This window comes from Argentina silus, assembly GCF_951799395.1.
Source record: "Argentina silus genome assembly, chromosome: 4".
In the NCBI taxonomy this organism is placed as follows: domain Eukaryota; kingdom Metazoa; phylum Chordata; class Actinopteri; order Argentiniformes; family Argentinidae; genus Argentina; species Argentina silus.
Window position 1 is genome coordinate 22865655 of NC_139658.1, and position 19591 is coordinate 22885245.

At 43.8% G+C, this 19591-nt stretch overlaps 1 protein-coding gene across 1 annotated transcript in view; it reads right to left on the reverse strand.

Annotated features, from left to right (window-relative positions):
- Positions 1–17033: 17033 nt before the first annotated feature.
- foxj3 (forkhead box J3) overlaps positions 17034–19591 on the reverse strand; it is a 75668-nt gene continuing 73110 nt past the window's right edge. Inside the window, exons 9-12 of the mRNA XM_083669056.1 lie at positions 18975–19076; positions 18009–18209; positions 17655–17750; positions 17034–17308 (exon numbers count right to left, since the gene is read on the reverse strand). Of these exons, the coding sequence (XP_083525182.1) occupies positions 17196–17308; positions 17655–17750; positions 18009–18209; positions 18975–19076 (512 nt within the window). The 3' untranslated portion in view covers positions 17034–17195. The remainder of the gene's footprint in view (positions 17309–17654; positions 17751–18008; positions 18210–18974; positions 19077–19591) is intronic.

A 19591-nucleotide genomic window follows, 5' to 3' on the forward strand; every position in this document is an offset into this window, starting at 1 on the left:
GATTGGACAGAATGTAACAGGATGTGGCACAGCATACTTCCTTCAGTTACAACGTATTTATGAGTACATTGTTGCGGACCAAAGTCAGTGGCTAACAAGGGCCGGGGGGTTGGCATAATCTCAAAAAAGATTCCTCGCCTCCTACTCAAAACGCATTGGAGGAGAGGGTCAGAGGGGCGGGACCTCGGATCTTCTCGTCCAATGCATTTTGAGAAGAAGGCGAGGAGGGAGGGGGTGCAGCCTGTCACTGTGCTCTCCGGCTCACCTCCCACAGGTAGACATTGCCGGTCACCTGGGACCTCTTCTTCCTCTCTCCTACAAACGGACCAAACCTCTTGCCTTTGGGGATGAACATGGAAGCCCAGACACCTGAGAAGAGAGCGGAGGAACATCAGTCACAGCAATATCAGCAGCAGCAGCAGCAATATCTAGCCACAGCCTCTCTGTATCCTGTGAGTTGCTGTGGTAACATAAATCAGACAGACACATAAATGGTTATTTTTTGTGGTTCGTGTTACTTACAAGTGGAATTGGATAGAAACAAACATTGGATAGAAATTAACATTGAATAGAAACTAGCATTGGATAGAAATTAACATTATCTAACAACTAACATTGGACAGAAACAAACCTTGGATAGAAACAGACATTAGATAGAAACAAACATTATCTAAGAACTAACACTGGATAGAAACAAACATTATCTAAGAACTAACATTGGCTAGAAACTAACATTATCTGATAACCAGCACTGGACAGAAATAAACAAACCAAAATTCACTGGTCTGTGCCTGGGAATCCTCCTGCTACTGAGAAGCTTTGGCCTCATAAAATGTGTCAAGCGAAGAGGAGATTTTCTGAGGCATGCCAGGACAAGTTGTGTGGATACTTATTTTCCTGAGTTGAAACACAAGCTGGATTCATAATGTACATTGGTTCCACCATCGGATCAGACTCTGATTGAGTAAATTGAATAATTCTTAAATGCCCAGTTGTTTTCTAAATCATATTCTCCTTTGTGATCACTGGCTGTTACTGTGTGATCCTCTTAGTCACTCCAGTCTGAACACACTTATACCACATAAGAGAACATTACAGTCAGAAACCAAACAAACAACCGCTCCCTGCACATTGTGAGCTGCATGAGTGCTAATGATAGAATCACCAGCTTCCCATGATGCATTGGTGGAGGTAGATATTGAAGGATAGGCTCATTGTAATGCATAGAACAGAATGAGGAATGGTATCAAACAAATGAAATACTGCCTTCACTTCTGCCTCCACCAGCTTCCCCTGAAATGCATCTGTTTACGACAAAATGCACAAATAAAACGTGCAGCTTGTTTCAAATGAACTCTGATTACTACATAACCTACAGTGCATGACCACTAAGTGATATGTAGCTAGAACAAGGTCATAGGTCATTCTCTACTCACCAATGCGACTTTGATTGACAGCTGAGGGCCCCAGTTTCATGCTCTCTGGCAAGCCCTTCCACACATGAGGTGGGATTTCATCCAGTGTTTCCACCGTCCCCCCAGTAACTGCCATGACCACCTACACCTAAGATATACAGTAACACATACAGTACCTCCATGTGTACAACAAATTAACACTATGACCAAAACATGAACTCACATAACATCCACAGTAACTCACATAATTCACTCAAACTAATAAAAAAAAAACACTCGTGCACTCAATAGTTTTTGTGAAAAACATCAATTGTTCACCACCTTCACCCATAATTAGCATTAACATCAATGTACTCACAACAGCTCTTGTGAAAAACATTAAATAACTTGTCCACCACCTTCAACCATAATTCACTTACTTAAAACATTAAAATCAAGTCAGATGTTAGTTCAAAGGGATCATGCTTTAGAACATGTGTTGTGGACATTCATGTCAGCCACTGTGCTCTCACCTGATCAGTAGGACTTCACCCTGGAAACTTAGTCGAGTCTGACAGTTCAGGCAGGCGGTGCTCACATGGGGTCTAACAAAGGGGAGGGAGCCTAGGGGGACACATAATTGGTGAACCCATGATAACAGCCCACCCCATGAAAGAAAAACAGCATTGAGACAAACTAACAATATAGCCTCATGATAGGGATGCTGGCAGAGTCAACTGCATGGATTCCCAAGGGACAGCTATCATTATGACTCAGCAACCGTGTAATTACCTGTGCATCACACTCATATTAACAAGATTAACTTCCAATCTATCACCCCTGTATTAACAACAAGGTGCAAGACAAGATGTCTGGATCAAGATATTTTACAACTTTTTGAGAGCAGCATAAGTAATAATTGGCATTCTGTGGAAATAGGTTACTGCAAAGGAGTGGGGGGTTTTAAATGTAGCCCTGCACTGTCAACCACTTTGAGCTCATCTCCCTCGCTCCCATTTCCCGTGGGGTTCAAAATAACCAGATACTGCAGATCTGCTTACACACCCACCAGCTGGGACACGGGTTGCTATTTCCTCTCAGTCGGTGACAAACACCTACACAAAGCAGCTTACATGCAGGTCAACGGCTCCAAAGTGCTACAACTCTCTTGACTGGGACATGCGGTCACCCATGGAGCTTAGATGATGTGTGGTCTAATGATACATGGCTGTGGACATGATTTGCTCGCTTGCAGTACGGTGAGTGAAATACATAAGTTAGTTACAATAGCACAGCAGAAAGGAGACATTATTTGTGCAGATAAATGGAACACGAATGTCAAGAGAGGATGGGGCCTCAACACTGTGGCAAAGGTGACACCAGACAATTTGGGGTTTTGTTTTATGTCCATTGCTGAATGAGGCCAGACTGTGTGTTGCTCAATTTAAACGTAGTTTCACTCAAAGCAGGCTAAAACAAATGGCCCCCTTGTGTATTGTGCATCTCTGGTTCTCTCATTATAGATGCAAATATCGCCAAATGAAGAAGAAAATAGGCCTGGGCGTGAGCTTGTAATCGGCTGCTGCTGGTCTTAATTCAAATCGTCTGACAGATTCAAATAATGCCCCATTCTAATGGTCTCTGGCTGTTTTTAAAATCATTGTTCAGTGATTGTAGATATTTTAGATAGGCCCACTCTATTGACTGTGCCAACGGACAAAGAGGGGACCTGTCCCACTGACCGAGGTTTAGATGTAGGCTATAAGGGAGGTTTCCATAAGTCTTTAAGCTTGTGATTTTCAGAGTATGCGATATGACAGATTATGACGAGACATGTGATAATAAATCGCTGTGAAATTTCCTGATAACAGTTCAACACACATTAACATGCTAAAACATAGGCCTGGGTTAAACATAAGATACAAACGCTTCATTTTAGACCTATAACTACTAAATTTCTATTAATTCTACTATTATGCCCAATTCTTAGTAACTCATAGTAGTAACTCGGTCTGCGTTAATTGCCTTCGGGATCATTAAATCTGAACTTACAAACAAAGCAGAGGTTCTATATAATTTTATCTCCGATAAGTGAATTCTTCACATCTATCTTCGGTCCGCTTTATCGAAAAGTTGCGCGAAATGTTAAAGAGCGCTGAACTTTAGTCAAATACATTGGTACGACTTCAGCATTTTATTGTTACCCTTCTATTGAATCGACCACTCACTGTGTATTCCAGGCGATGCTACCCCTCGTCTGAGTAAGGTGTCTCTGCTTTTCCAATGTAGGCACTTATGTCGTCTAGGGTTGATTGGGATGGCAGTCTTTACATTTTTGCGCACTTAACTATTTTATTTGGACGGCACTTAGATTTTTGTCTACCTGTTTTTTATCAGCTGAAAATGGCGGATGGAGGCTTGAGTCGAAAGGCTCACCAATAACTACTCGTTCGGGTCGCAGAGTTGGGAGAGGCTGGCTGATCGTACAACCATCACTATGGGGCTATGTTCAAGTCGTAGCAGGATTTTTGTAGACAAGTCTGGGGTGGGGGGGGGGGGGTTTGGGCTACAAATTAAATCTCCCTTGGACAATGTACATGCCCATTAAGATGTGAGGAATATGAACCATTGTTTCAAAAGATTAATGGAGTCGTTTACCTTGAAATAATCTCAAGTGTTTGAGACATTTGATGGTGCCACACCATATTAATCAATGGCATACATTTGACATAAGAGATTCATATTAATGTTGGTGTATTACATTTAGCCAGAAGTAGAAGGCCAATGTCACATGAATGAATGAATGAAAAAAGAAGAAGGTTGATTCATAATATGTATCTTTTTTATATTCCACCATCTTGCCACACGTACATTGCTACACGTACAGTATATTGTTTGTCTTATTATTGTTGTTTGTTTTTAGTACTTTACTGTCTCTTCGTGCCTATTGTGTTTTGTTATTCTTCTCTTGTATTCCTATTCTTAGATTTACACGTCACTGTTGAGAGGTTGCTCATTACAAGCATTTCATTGTACTGTTTACATCTGTATCCTGTGCATATGATGAACTTTCATTAGATTAGATTCATCTGTTAAAGGGAAGGAAAGACTCTCAACTGTAAATCTATATCAACTTATTAAAAACACATGTTAGAAAAATGTTTATTTTCTTTCGTCCGTATACACAACAACCCACGTTTGATTAAATACACTAACTGTGTGGTGGAAGTGTCCAATTAACAGAACCGGCTATTTGTTATTGTAGTCTGGAATAGGCCTGTTCTCCTTATATTCTAATAGATTAACCATGATCAATGATCAATCCATTGTGGTGGCAAAGCACCATAACCCCCTCACATGTGTTTCCAAAAGTCACATATTGCTTTTGAAAAGTTGTTTCTGGCAACACCAGCCCTGCATGAAGCAATCACACATAAGCAGCAGCTAACCACCTGCGGACAGACACACCACTCACGTTCCTGCTGTTTTCTTTATTTTTTCACATAATATGGTGTTTACCCAACCATGTGCATGTGATTTAACAAGGTATGTGTTTTAAATCAATTATCCACCAAGAAGAGAACAATAGAGCTACAGTACTTGACATGAACACTATGGAGAAAAAAAATCAGAACTTGGCCACCAACCATATTGAAATGAATTCTGCAAAGATACCATGCATGCGTCCAAATAGCACAAGTTACAAGTTAGAATCTGGTCTCAATATGCAGTAGTAGTCTAAACGTCTCAATTTCCTCATCATTACAGGAATGGGAGTGTTTTTAAAACTGTCTCATGTGGTTACATGTGATGTAAGGTGTTTCATTAAATTCAAACCGTTTAACTCCCATTAACTCGTCATTGCCGTACTCCTATCAGCACAGAGAAGCAGGCTCCTGGAACAAGTTCAAGGGAATCATTATCAACGTTCTGTTACAATCAGCTGTGATGACCAGGGGCAGTGACCACTAGAGGCCGCTATACTCCCAGCAAACTAGGTCACTGTGTCCCTTTCTTTCTACCAATCGTAGTGCACACAATCACTGCAGTAATTCATGTTTTATTTATTAGGTATAATACATGTATTATTTATATTATTACAATTTCGGCACATATACAGTGTTCACACGTGACAGGCTAATGACAGTCAGCATCATCAGAGTCATTACCCGAGAACATAATCTCTGGAGCAGACTAATGGAATAGCCACAATAACACTCTAGTAGACAACATTGAGTACAAATAATAATCTTGTATGTATACATCCATCTAGTCAGGGAATGGCCAGTGGCCATTCACGCCAGACCATATTACTATGGGTGTTGCCACAGTCTGACATACATGTTTGGATCATGGCAAGATTCAACACGGACTAGTGACTTTATGTTATGATTATTATTACTACAAGCCGTCACTCCTGCCGTCGATTATTGGCGTTTGTTTTCCTTTTCGAAACATTTGATTTCGTGTGTGTATCTACTCTACTGAGTGCGACCCCGATGAGCATGTTGTGACATACGGAGCACCCAGCCGAGCTGCCTCCCCGGTTCCGCTAAAGTCAGTGAACACAAAAAAACATTCTACCAGATGTGCTGACTCCTCCCACATCCTGGAAGCATCCGCCCCCTATTGGATGGTAACTCCCCGTGTCATCTAGTGGGCCAGCTGTCAGAGCTGCTCCAGATCTCTCGTGACAGCAGTCTCATGCACAGCCGCATGAGGATGGTGATTGCTGCCTTGCACTTTACAGCCCCATATAGGACATCTTGTACCCTGTGCACCATACTGTATGTGTGAGCTCCGTACATACTGCTTATCTTGCAACATGCCTCAGTGTGGGTGATGGATAGGGTACCTCCCCCCTCTTGTACGGCATGGCAGAACATATGGGCAAATGAATCTAGCTCTGCCAGCGAGCTAACAGTGTGGGTACACATCAGAGGAGGCTGGTGGAGGTAGAAATCGGAGGACGGGCTTATTGTAATGCATGGAATGGAATCAGGAATGGTATCAAACACGTGTACAATGAGCCTGTCCACTGATTCCTACCTCCACTAGCCTCCCCTGCTACGCATGCTGATATAAATTAGGCTGTATACTGCATGTGGCTTAAGGAAGGAGAAGACAGACCAATGACGATTTATTCCAAAACATGATTGTACTGTACATACAATAGACAACATTTATCTTTTACAAAATAACCACTTCAGGAAAATGATGGCCTAAAACAGTCATGTAAAATATGACAATCATTGCTATCCAAAGCATGGAAAAACAGCACATTGCATTCATAGAGTATTTCGCTGTATTTACAATATTTGTTCTAACCAACTCTATCCAACTCCCGCAGAAATCGTATATATTATTTAACACTCATCATGCATACACCTGTACACGTAAGATTCAGCTGCAGTAGTTACTGTAGTACAACATCGATATCCAACACGCCTCTTTCCTGATAGTTTAGGTGCCCTGACTTCAAATGTCATATTTAGTTCCTGCACTGGTTTTAGGAAGGACAGGAGGACACACAAACATTGCTGCCATAACATGTAGCACGTTTTACAGAGAAGCTGCTTATCCTCCTCATTTATTTACATTCAGTTTCCACCCTTAGGGCGGGTTGCTTGGCGGATCATCCCCTCTTTGGCAGTCAAAAGCCTTCGATATCTGGAGTGCAGGCGTTTGTGCTTCCGGAAGTTGACTTTTCAGAGGAAAAAGTTCAGTGCAGTTAAGAAAGTGTGTTAGTGCGTCAGTTGTTCAGTCTCCAACACATTCAGACAGATCCTACAAAGGAAATAAACGAAAGAAAAGGTTAGAAAAGGCTGAACGAGGCTAGCATTGCAGAGTAATAATAATAATAATAAGCCTTTATTTATATAGCACCTTAAAAACAACTATAACATAATTAATCAATACAATAAAAGCAGCATCACTCAATCTAGTTGCATAGATAGTTGATCAATACAATAAAATCAGCAGAGATAGCAGCATAGATAAAATGCTAATTGAAAGCTAAATTTAATGTTTTTAACTGGCGCTTAAAGATGTTTACTGAGCTTGCTTCCCTGATTTCTTGAGGTACCGTATTCCACAGTTTAGGGGCATAGTTAATAAATGCTGCATCACCAACTTTACTTTGGGTTTTGATAGTAACCTTCAATAAGCCAGCAGCAGAGGACCTGAGTGCTCTTGAGGGCGTATAGATTGTCAGCGAATCAGTAAGGTAGGATGGTCCCAGCCCATTTAGTGCTTTAAATACGAGTAAAAGGACTTTGAAGTCAATTCTAAACGATACAGGGAGCCAGTGTAGAGCAGTTAAGACTGGAGTGATATGCTCTGATATGAGTGGGTCTATTGTTATTGAAGGAAGGTATTGCTAATAGGTATTGCAAATATTTATAGATATTTTAGACGATTTTTTCAAATAAATCTATTCTATTCTATTTAATCTATTTGCTATTTGTTTTTTATGTCCATGCACCAACCTCACCAAGTCAATTTCCTGTATGTACAAATATACTTGGCCAAATAAAATAATTCTGATTCTGATTCTAAATACAGTAGCCTTGCATCACTAACAACCAAAGGAAAAAACACATAAAAGGCATGATATGATCCTCATGTTGTTTGATGGCACACCCCATCTTGTTTAGCCTCAGGTGCCTTAGAAGTACTCACAGGTATCAGCGCAGTTTCTGTGACACGGATCCCACAGCGATGAGTGACAATAGAGAGATAAACGCAACGCCCAGCACCAGCCCTCGACTCACACTACCTACGGAACAAACACAGACAGCGTCAAGAGATTACAGGTGTTACAGCGTTTAAAGACATCCAACGACACCCCAATAAAAAAAAAACACCACCTTGGGGCGTTCAGTGGCGTCGCACACTAAGGCGCATGCCATATCATCGCCAGGTCCCTGGTTCGATTCTGGCCATCAACATATCCTGCATGTCATCCCTCCTCTCTCACCCATCCTTCCTGTCAATCTCTACTATCTCTATCCCAATGAAATGCCCGAAATATATTTTTTAAAAAACAACAAAAAAACCACACCACCTTAACACATACCCCAAAATGCCCAAACAGACAGAGAGACCAATCTATACCATTTAAGTGTGACTCAGATATGACTTTTAAAGATAAAATACGATAATTAAGATAATATAAACAAAAAGAAACCTAAGAAGCTGTTATCTTTACGTATGAAAAAACACAGGCTCTTTGCCAACTGTTATCGCCTTTAGCAATGTGGCTATACCTCCTATCTCCTCTGCATGTGTTGTGACAGCGTCATCAGCAGCAGCCGCTTCCGTGGCAACAGGAGCCGCCTCCTCCTCTGGGCAGTTACATGACGGACAGGGGTCTGGGGCAGGCACTGCGGCAGGTTCGGCTGGAGCCTCAGTTTGGACTTCAGGCTCGACTGGGGCCTCTGTTGGAACCACAGGGACCTCCTCCTCCTCCGGCTCCGGCTCAGATACCACCTCTGGAACCGCTGGGTCAGCTGGTGCCTCAGTGGCATCAGCTGTGACAATGTCTACAGGGGCATGCTCCTCAGGTTCAGGTTCCTCAGGAGCGGGTTCTTCTGGTTCTGCTTCTTCTTGGTCACCTTCCTCTACATCACCTTCCTCTACCTCACCCTCCACTAGAACACCCTCCTCTACCTCTTCCTCCTCTACCTCAACCTCCTCTACCTCACCCTCCTCTACCTCAACCTCCTCTACCTCGTCCTCCTCTACCTCGTCCTCCTCTACCTCACCCTCCACTAGAACACCCTCCTCTACCTCACCCTCCTCTCCCTCAACCTCCTCTACCTCATCCTCCTCTACCTCACCCTCCACTAGAACACCCTCCTCTACCTCATCTTCCTCTACCTCAACCTCCTCTACCTCATCCTCCTCTACCTCATCCTCCTCTACCTCACCCTCCTCTACCTCATCTTCCTCTACCTCAACCTCCTCTACCTCACCCTCCACTAGAACACCCTCCTCTACCTCATCTTCCTCTACCTCAACCTCCTCTACCTCATCCTCCTCTACCTCACCCTCCACTAGAACACCCTCCTCTACCTCATCTTCCTCTACCTCAACCTCCTCTACCTCATCCTCCTCTACCTCAACCTCCTCTACCTCACCCTCCACTACCTCATCCTCCTCTACCTCATCCTCCTCTACCTCACCCTCCACTAGAACACCCTCCTCTACCTCACCTTCTTCTACCTCACCCTCCTCTACCTCAACCTCCTCTACCTCACCCCCCACTAGAACACCCTCCTCTACCTCATCCTCCTCTACCTCACCCTCCTCTGGAGCAGCTTCCTCTGGGGCTTGTTCCTCTGACTCCTCAGGTTCTACAGGGACAACTGGGGCAGAGTCCTCTGATGCTGGCTCCTCTGGTGCAACTGGGACTGGATCTTCAGGAGCAGCTTCCTCAGGAGCACCCTCCTCTGAGACAGGTTCCTCTACAGCTGGTTCCTCTGGTGCAGCTTCCTCTGGTGCAGCCTCCTCTGCAGGAGTTTCTACAGGGACAGCGACAACTGGGACATGTTCCTCTGCAGCGGTCTCCTCTACTACAGCCTCATCTGGGACAGGTTCCTCTACAGCAGGTTCCTCTGCTGCAGTTTCTTCTGGGGCAGCTTCCTCTGCGGCAGCCTCTTCAGGGACAATTGGGACAGGTTCTGCTGGTGCAGGTCCCTCTGGTGCAGGTTCCTCTGGTGCAGCTTCCTCTGGTGCAGGTTCCTCTGGGGCAGGTTCTTCTGGGGAAGGTTCCTCTTCGACAGGGACAACTGGGACATGCTCCCCTGCAGCGGTTTCCTCCGCTACAGTTTCCTCTGGTGCAGGTTCTTCAGGGGCAACTGGATCAAGTTCATCAGGGGCAACCGGGACAGGTTCTTCAGGAGCAACTGGGACAGGTTCCTCAGGAGAAACTGGAACGGGTTCTTCAGGGACAGGTTCCTCTGGAACTGGAACAGGTTCTACCAGGGAAGGTTCTTCTGCAGAAATTGGTACTGGTTCTACTGGAATGGGTTCTACGGGTGCAACAGGGGCAGGTTCCTCTGGAGCAGTTACCTTGGCAGCAACAGGGGCAGGTTTCTTGGCAATAACATGGGTAGGTTTCTTGGAAGCAACACGGGTAGGTTTTTTGGCAACAACACGGGTGGGTTTCTTAGGAACAACAGGGGCAGGTACCTCTGGAGCAACAGGGGCAGGTTCTACTGGGATGGGTTCTTCAGGTGCAGCAGGGGCAGTTTCCTCGACAGCAACAGGGGCAGGTTCATCAGCAGCAACGAGGGCTGGTTCTAAGACACCCTCCCATGCTATGGCCTCTACACGGGTATCTAGATAACGTTGCCAGAGAAAACGTGTAAGATATCTTGTCAGCATAAACATAGTCAACAAATTACTATTCGTCACAATTATTCTCATATGATTAGAAAACATCCATATCTAATACGCTGTGCATAAAAACTCTTTGGGTGCCCTTTCTGAGTGCAAATAAGATGAGCTGGGGTTAACAAAGAGCCAACACTTGAAGTAGAATTTATATAAAAACCTTTAATTCTGTGGGGCGGGGCAGGAATTATTTAGGCATGTTCAGAATGTAACAATGCAGACACCAGATGCAAAACTAATACACCGTGCATAAAAACACTTTGGGTACCCCTCTGAGTTCCAGGTGAAAAATGCTGTTGAAATTCAGATGTCTGTATGGTGAGGACATAGGCGTAAATCCACTTGTCGACTTCACATACAGGGCAGTATGTGGGCCCTGAATAAGCACTCCCTTTTGGCTCTGATGAGGGTCTCATATGTTAAGGTTACAGGTTAAATATAACAGATGAGGGGAAAGTCTAATACCATGCCAGACATGGTATACACAAGGGGGTGGGGTCTAAGGAGATTCATGTCTAAAGGGTGTGTCTGACCTAGTAATAGGGGGGTGGGGGTGTTAAAGAACAGACTCTCAAAAGTTATTTGACCCTTGAATGGATGAAGATCCATGTGTCAATTTAGCTTGGCCGAGTATTTAGGCACACTTAAAAGAGGGGTGGATTTCCCTTGATTCCCCTTGGAAAGGGGAAGGGATACCAACTCCTAAATAGGATACCACATAAGTCCATTCTGTACAGCCGTAAAAAGAGGTACAGGGATATTTCTGTTACCCACCGTCCAAGTCTATGGCACTAGATCCACCACCTGACAGTGTTGCATAACATGCCAACAAGGTACAGTAATGGAGAGTTGTGATTTATTCAGCCCAGTGTGGTTTACTCAACTCATTTACTTTATATAAAACAAGCATTATTGCTAAAGTAAAACATACTGTATGTAAACACATTTCTCTGATTTACACCCCCACAATACAAACAAACACCAAAGCCATCGACCATATCGAAACTACAGAAAATATAGAAAATACAGTAACTCAACATACTGAATCTGTACTTTAATTCAATAAAAACAAACAAATCTAATTGGATTGAAAAAATTACTAAGCCCGACACAAACTAGGCCACATGCTAAACCTCTCTTCAGGATATTGGGTATCAGAGGCGGTTTGAGATGATTCGAGGAATAACTGTTCGTCTTACTTATTGTCGGTGCTGCTGTACAAAGCTGCACCAGCATGGGCAGCAGGAGCAGCAGAGGGACTCTCATGTTGACTGTCCTCCAGATGTCCTCGCTCACAGTAATCAGACCAATACCAGCCTCTAAATGAACGCCCAGAAGAGCTGCAGCACTCCCGCAGCAAGAGAAACCTAAATGACTCACTGCGACCTGCAGTACCTATGCAGCTCTGCGGCGTGAGGGGATGGGGCAGGCTGCTGAAATGAGTGTGAAGGCATGCGGGTCGGGCTGTGTGGGACTGAGGTTATGTGGGTGTCATCGGGGGCATGACATGTCTGGGGGTTGGTGGGTAAGAGTGATGGGAGGATCCTTCTGTAGGAGGGCTGGGCGGCGGAGGGAGGGGGGAGGGAGGATACATGCCTTTAGATACTTTTGATTGCTGACAGACATGCTGTCCTGGAATTACTACCATCCATGTGGAAACATCTGGAACATGTCCTGCACATGGTTTTAAGAGTGTCTGAAATAAGTGTGCAGGAGAGAACAATGGACTTGCAATGTGTAAACAAAAGCTTTTTGAATCAGATGATTCAGTTGGCTCCTTGTGTTCTGTAATCTGATCACAGCTGAATTTGGTAAGTTATGAATATTTACCACAAAACATTTAGTAACATAAGTAATTACAAGTCAACATTTGTGGGAGAAGTTGGATGCCTCAGGGAGATGCATGCTTAGTGGGACACCACAGCCTAGTGTATCCAAACATGACTGTACTTTTTTTTTATTATGAAAACAATCCAGTTTGTTCGACAATGATAGTTTGTTGTGTAAAACAATTCTTGTGATGTGAACAAACGTAAATCCTCTACCAAAAAACGGATTACAATCGAAGAACATTCCAGAACTGACTGAGCAAAAACTAAAACCTCAACCTGCTCCTGATGGGAGTAACAGCTACATCTACTGTTCAAGCAAGACAACAGAAAAAACAAATAAAAAGGTGAAAGCCCTTATTATTATTATTATTATTATTTATTAATTTCACTACTCATACTGAATGTCACGTCACCTCTATTTATGAGCTGTTAAGACACCCAACATTTTTAAATATCATCAGCAAACTGTGATAAGGCAGTAGAGGCTAGTGGAGGTAGAAATCAGAGGATGGGCTCATTGTGATGTAATGAGGGTGTCGTTGAGGGTAACTATGAGGGTCTATCTAGTCGTCTGAGGGGAACCTACGTTGGGGTGATTCAAAGGGACATATGAAAGTATACCACATACTCTGTAGCTTTATTCATACACAGCACATCTAAAAATAAATCTCACAAACAACACACCATTCCACAGTGAAGTTAACATATTTTATTTCTTTAAGTGCCATTCATGCATATTGGGGACAGGGGTGGGGAGGTGGTATCGACAATTCTAATAACACTTGAGTTATTTTACAGCACTAAACCAATACAAAGAGTAGCTGTGTCACCTCATTGGACAGCAAAAGTAATAAACCGTGCAATAACCAAAAGGACGAAAAGAAGAAAAAAGAAAACAAGTACAAGAAATGACAAAAGACAAAATCAAAAAACAAGAAAAAAAAACAAAAACAAAAACAAAAAAAATATATATTATCAACATTGAAACACTGAATGTAGAACCGTAGTACAGGTCAAAGGTAGTGTCACACAAAAAGCCAACGCGTTTTCATCACATATATACAATATAGATATATACATACTGTATCACCCTCTGATCGAACAATAACAAAATACTCTATTCTTTTCTCTCCTCTCTGTCATGAGTAAGACCCACCCCCTTCCTTGATGCCCCACCCCCAAGAGGAAAAAGGGATGATTGAAAATACATTTATTTACAAGAAGCACAACAACACACCAGCACTGAATAAAATAGGCCTCCATCAGCAGTACTTGTTGGCAGTTTTCTCCCATAATGTAACAAGGCTTATTTCTTTTTTTTCTCTCTTTTTTTTTTTTTTTTTTTTTCTTCTCTTCCTTTCATATCATGGTAATCTCTCTGGCAGGTACATCTCCAGCAGTATTTAAAAATTTGAATTGTCTTTTAAAACAAACTTAACTTACACACACACACAAACAGACAGACATACATACATACATAAACACACACACACGCATACACACACAGACCCAGTTAAGATGGTGATGCATAACCATGTATGATCCAGTCATGATCTCTCTTTCCCTTTCCCTAATCTTTCCCTCTCACCTCATCCATTTGCACGAACCCCTCCGTTCTCCTGTGTCTCCTCTATAGATTGGGGGGCGTGGGGGGGTAACTAGATTGCCCTCCAGCGTCTTCCACTACAGTCCACCACGGCACATTTGCATGAACTGCAACCAACAAAACCTGCCCTGACAGCCGGGAGGATGCACAGTGTCAACGTTGTCCCTGTGACTTTTAAGTCCACATTCTATCTGCTTCCCCAATTCACCATAAATCACCTCAGCCACATTTGGGTCCTGCAGCACTGAAGCTGATGGAAGCAGTCAAATGGCCAATTTCAGATGGCTACACCTCTCTCCTCTTTGATGGGTTCCTAGTTCAGTATTGAAGGGCTCAGTGGTTGACAATCGAAACTAATCTTGGCCCGAGCATTCTGACTGTGCTTTGAATGACTGACTGATTTTGGCCATTAAACGAAGCCTCAAACCCTTGATGGGTATCCACAAGCAAGGCAGGACGCCACACAGAGCTGCTGTTTGAAATACAAAAGAACAGAGACGGGAATCTAACCCCAAAATTGGGGATGGGCAAAACAAAAAAGCCCCAAGTAAGACACAACAGATACAGATGGAATCCAAACAAATAGAACATTTAGCTTAAAAGAGAAAACAAAATGGAGGGCAGCGTTTTCCATCTAAAGAGGACCAGGACGACATGTTTCTTTTTTTTTTGGCCTGCCCTCCGACAAAAGACGGACGGAACCTTGCAGACAGGGCTGGCAGTGGAGGTTCGTTGTGACTGGGCTGGCTATGCTAATGACTCCATCCTGCGTTTCACAGACTGTCTTCTGTACTTCTGTACTTGTTCTGTTCTGAACGGACGGCTGTGTGTACACAGTATCTACACCACGGTCACGAGACACTTCAAAACGGTGCCTGGATCCCAAACAGTCACGAGGCTCAGCGGTATCATGTGATCAATACAAAAATGCCATGATTGTCGTTAGATTACCAAAAAAAAAAAAAAACATAAATCGAAAACGGTGTTTTTCAAAAACAAATATCAAAAACATCTGCATTTAAAAAAAAAAAAATAATGATGTCGGGTCAAATCAAATCCAGCCACAGCTTTAGTTTTACCTCATTAGTGGTCGATGCTGTCGGGACAAAGTTCAAGAAGAGGTCAGATCATCTGATCTGTGCTAAAACCAGACCAAGCTCACAGAAGGCTTGACCCCAGTGCCATGAAGGGTCTGGGCCGTCTGATTGGGGGGTCACAGAGGGACAGAGAGGGCAGATGGGGTGGGTTAGACTACCACAAGGTCCCCTCCCCTCTCTCTTCACTTGGCTGTTCACCAAACACAGTGCTTGCTTTTCTCTAAGAGAAACCCTGCCTGCTGAGCAGATCTGCCTCCAATCCTCGCTTTCCTCATGTTGTGCCTCCGTTTTGTGCTCATTGAAAGCATATATAAATGATTGCAATAATCAATCATAGCCCTAAATTACAATAAAATCCAAAACACACACACACACACACACACACACACACACACACACACACACGCACGCACGCACAAAACACCTCATTCCCATTTCTCATTCTTAAATGATTGTATAACAGCATATTCTCTGTACTTGCAACGTCAGTCTGACCAGGACATAGAAAGTCAGATATACTGTTGGGGGAAAATTATACTGATTCTGAATATTTCAGATATTTTGCATCTGAATGAATAACATTACTATTGCATGATTTGTTTGTTGTAGTTGGACATGCATTTGATTGAGTTTACTGGAGAAAGGCCTAAAGAGAACAATTCAACGTCCCTATGGCATTGTAGGGAATACACAATCAATGTTATTAATCTAAATTCCACTCCTGTAATCATGGAAGTCACCCTGCTGTGTTTTAACAGCTCAGAAAGTGATTGTTTTCTCGAAATTCAACGATTTAAATCTTCCCTAAAACAATATTGTTATTCAACGTGTGAAACAGCGGAAAGATAGACAAAAAAGAGGTCTGTGTTTCCTTACAATCACCCACTCATGCATCAGACTGTACTCACCCCTGTCGGGGTCCTTGAGATAAAGGTATGAGAACATTATTGACGAAGTACACACAAAATCACAAATACTGCCGGTATAACGTGGTCTATTTTACATAATGAGCCTGTTGTCATGATGAACCAGATGAGTTGGTAATCGGACTAGAGATGAATCTCTCTACGACCCAAACGTGTTTGTTGTTCTTTTATAAATCAAACCTAGTTAAATGCAAAAACACCCTGTTCATATTCAAAACCTCCGTCGCTGTAAACCTAAAACTTTTTCGACCCATAAAACCACCACGTCCACGTCCACCCAACAAGCACTATCACATTACTCAAAGAGGCGGCCTGCGTTTTTTCAACAAAAAAAAAAAAAACGAGATGAAAAACCAAAAAGGCGAGACAGACTCATCCAGAGAGGCAGCGGAGGCCGAAGTCGACACCAGAAGGAAAACAAGCCCGACAAGTCGCTCAAATCACACAACAGTTGCAGAGCTGGGGGTGCTTTGGATGCTGCTGGCTGGCTGGGGAAGGAAAGGGAGGCAGAGGGCTGGCAGAGGGAGGAGGATGTGTTTCTCAAGGAGAACGTGTGCTACTTGCCTCTCGGGACAAGCACATTATGCGATCACTTAAAACATGTCCTACTAAATATGATTGTCTTCAAAGTAACATTTCTTTCTTTTTTTTCTCTTTCTTTTTTTTGTTGTTGTTGTTGTTATGTTTTGTTTTTGTCTGTAAAAATGTCAGGACTCTGAAGTCTCTCTGTCTGTCTGTCTGTCTGTCTGTCTGTCTGTCTGTCTGTCTTTTTCTCGCTTGCTCTCTCTCTCTCTCTCTCTCCTCCGAAAGTGACACCTGTTCTTCTGTCTAATCCTCCACCTCCTCCTGTGGACGTACAGCTCAGCATGGCTTCCTCCTCCACCTCCCACCTCCTCTGCACCTCCTCCTACCCGCTCCTCCACAGAGGGGGACATCTAACGTTAGACAATGGAGTCCCAGTCAAAGTCGTCCTGGATGTCATCGGGTGGCATACGGTGCATCTGGAAGTTCCTGGGAGGGATCATGTGCTGCTGGTTCATCTGAGTGTGATGTCCTGACAGAGGAGAGAAGGGTGTGAGGAGAACCAACACACACACACACACACACACACACACACACACACACACACACACACACACACACACACACAAACACACAAACACACACACACACACACACACACACACACACACAAACGCACATACACACAGAAACACACAGAAACACACACATACAGAAACACACGTACAGAAACACACACACAAACACAGAAACACACACAGAAACACAGAAACACACACACACACAAAACCTCAGCGGTTAAATGAGTTGAATGGCAGCGGTGTTGCATGGTAACAGCGTTCTACAGTTGAAGCCGTTTGTATAATGGGTGACAGTACCTGGCATGGTGGGGCCTGCACTGCTCATGGGGGGCATATGGGGGTACCCCGGGGGGCCCATCATAATGCTCTGTCTGGAGTCCAGGTAGAGATTTCCTGTGGAGCAAAAGACAAACCTTTTGAGTTTTTTTGGGCATCACTACCACATACATTTCCCATCGCCGATGTCTGGCAGTTCTGTGACGTTCACTGATCTGAGAAGTGTTCTTTATTTAGCCTGTATTCATCCAGATTAGTCTCACTGAGATACAAATCTCTTGTTCAAGAGAGACCTGGTCCAAGGCAGCAGCCAAGGCCGTTCCTTGTAGCCAGGAGATAGACAGGGTTAAAGGCCAAGGGGTCACCGACACTGACCTGCATTGATGTGCTGGCTGGGCTTGTTGGGGTGCATGGGGCCATGGCATACAGGTGACTGCACTGCCTGCACTGCCCCCTGTGGCTGGATGACTCCGGTGCGGGCGAAGAACTGGTTGATGGACGAGCACAGGTCTGCGATCTGGGTGGGCTCCAGAGACCAGTTGTTCAGCTCTGCTTGTCTCATGCTCTCCTTCAGCCCTGCAGGGGGTCAAACACCACACACAGCAGACGAGGGAAACATCAGACACACACACCGTGTCACCAACGCACCAGTCAACACGGACACCATCGCAACAGCACTAAACAGCAAAGCAGCGCTCTCTAAACCAAGATGTCTACACTGGGGAAAAGTTGGACAAATTACCAGCCGAACGTAGAGAGAAGATAAATGTCAAAAGTGGGTGTTATACCTTATATTTATCTCTATAAACATTCATTTGATATTTTTTAATTACATAAGTAACCTTTAGCAAGTGATATCTAATTAAAAAACCTCCCACCTTGCAATTTTATACTGTAATTGGGTAAACTCTGTGACCTGCTGAGCTCAGGCACGTTTGGTAATTAAACTTGAAGACAGTGTTCTTTAATTGAAGAGCTCCTTCAAATTAAACTCTTGATTGGCAACACTTCAGCACTCAGACAAAAGCCTGTGTACATCAACCTTCTATAAAAACATGTCTACCACCAATCCTCTGAACTGAAGCATGAAATAATTAGGATAAAACGACTATTTAATTATGAGGAGGAGTACGACGTCTAAACTGTAAAAAGAATACTGGTAAAAAATGTTTAATCTAGACCTAAATACATAGCAAAGGTATGTGACACGTATAAGCAAATATGTCTGTCTGTCTGTCTGTCTGTCTGTCTGTCTGTCCTGTGTCTCTGTCTGTCTGTCTGTCTGTCTGTCTGTCTGTCTGTCTTTCAACTGCATTCATAACTCATCCCTCACGGTCGCACCTTGAAAAGGTGAAAGGTCGACATCAGCCCAGTTATAACTGCTGGCAATACGGCAGCTCTCCTTCAGTGCGTCCAGATTGGGGTACCAGTCAGACGGCAGACCTGCAAACACACACGGGGAGCACAGGCTGGCTTTTAAAGATGCTCAACGACGTCAATATCAACACAGTGTACGATACACATTTACAGTAAGGTACAAAGCCGTGGGTGCAGTGCGCCGCTTTGGCCACTGGGAGGCGCCAGTTCACGCGGACAAAGGGGTTGCCGTGCTCCAAACACAGTGCACTGACTGAATGCAGCATTTGCTTTGTTCTCATTACAGCAAACAGCATAAATCAGATGATGATTTACTGTTCGTTGCCCCAAAGCAGATCTCGCTACTTAATGCAGAACAAATGAATACTGAAGCAGCCAAGTCCAGCTGCGTCTCAGAGGGTTACATCTGTGTGTGTGTGTGTGTGTGTGTGCGAGCGCGTGCGTGCATGTCTGTGTGCGTACGTCTGTGAGTGTACATGCTTCTGTCTGTGTGTGTGTATGACTGTGTGTGCATGTGTGCATGATGGTGGTCCTGAGAAGGAAGGAAGGGAGAGAGAGAGAGAGAGAGTGTGTTTGAGAGA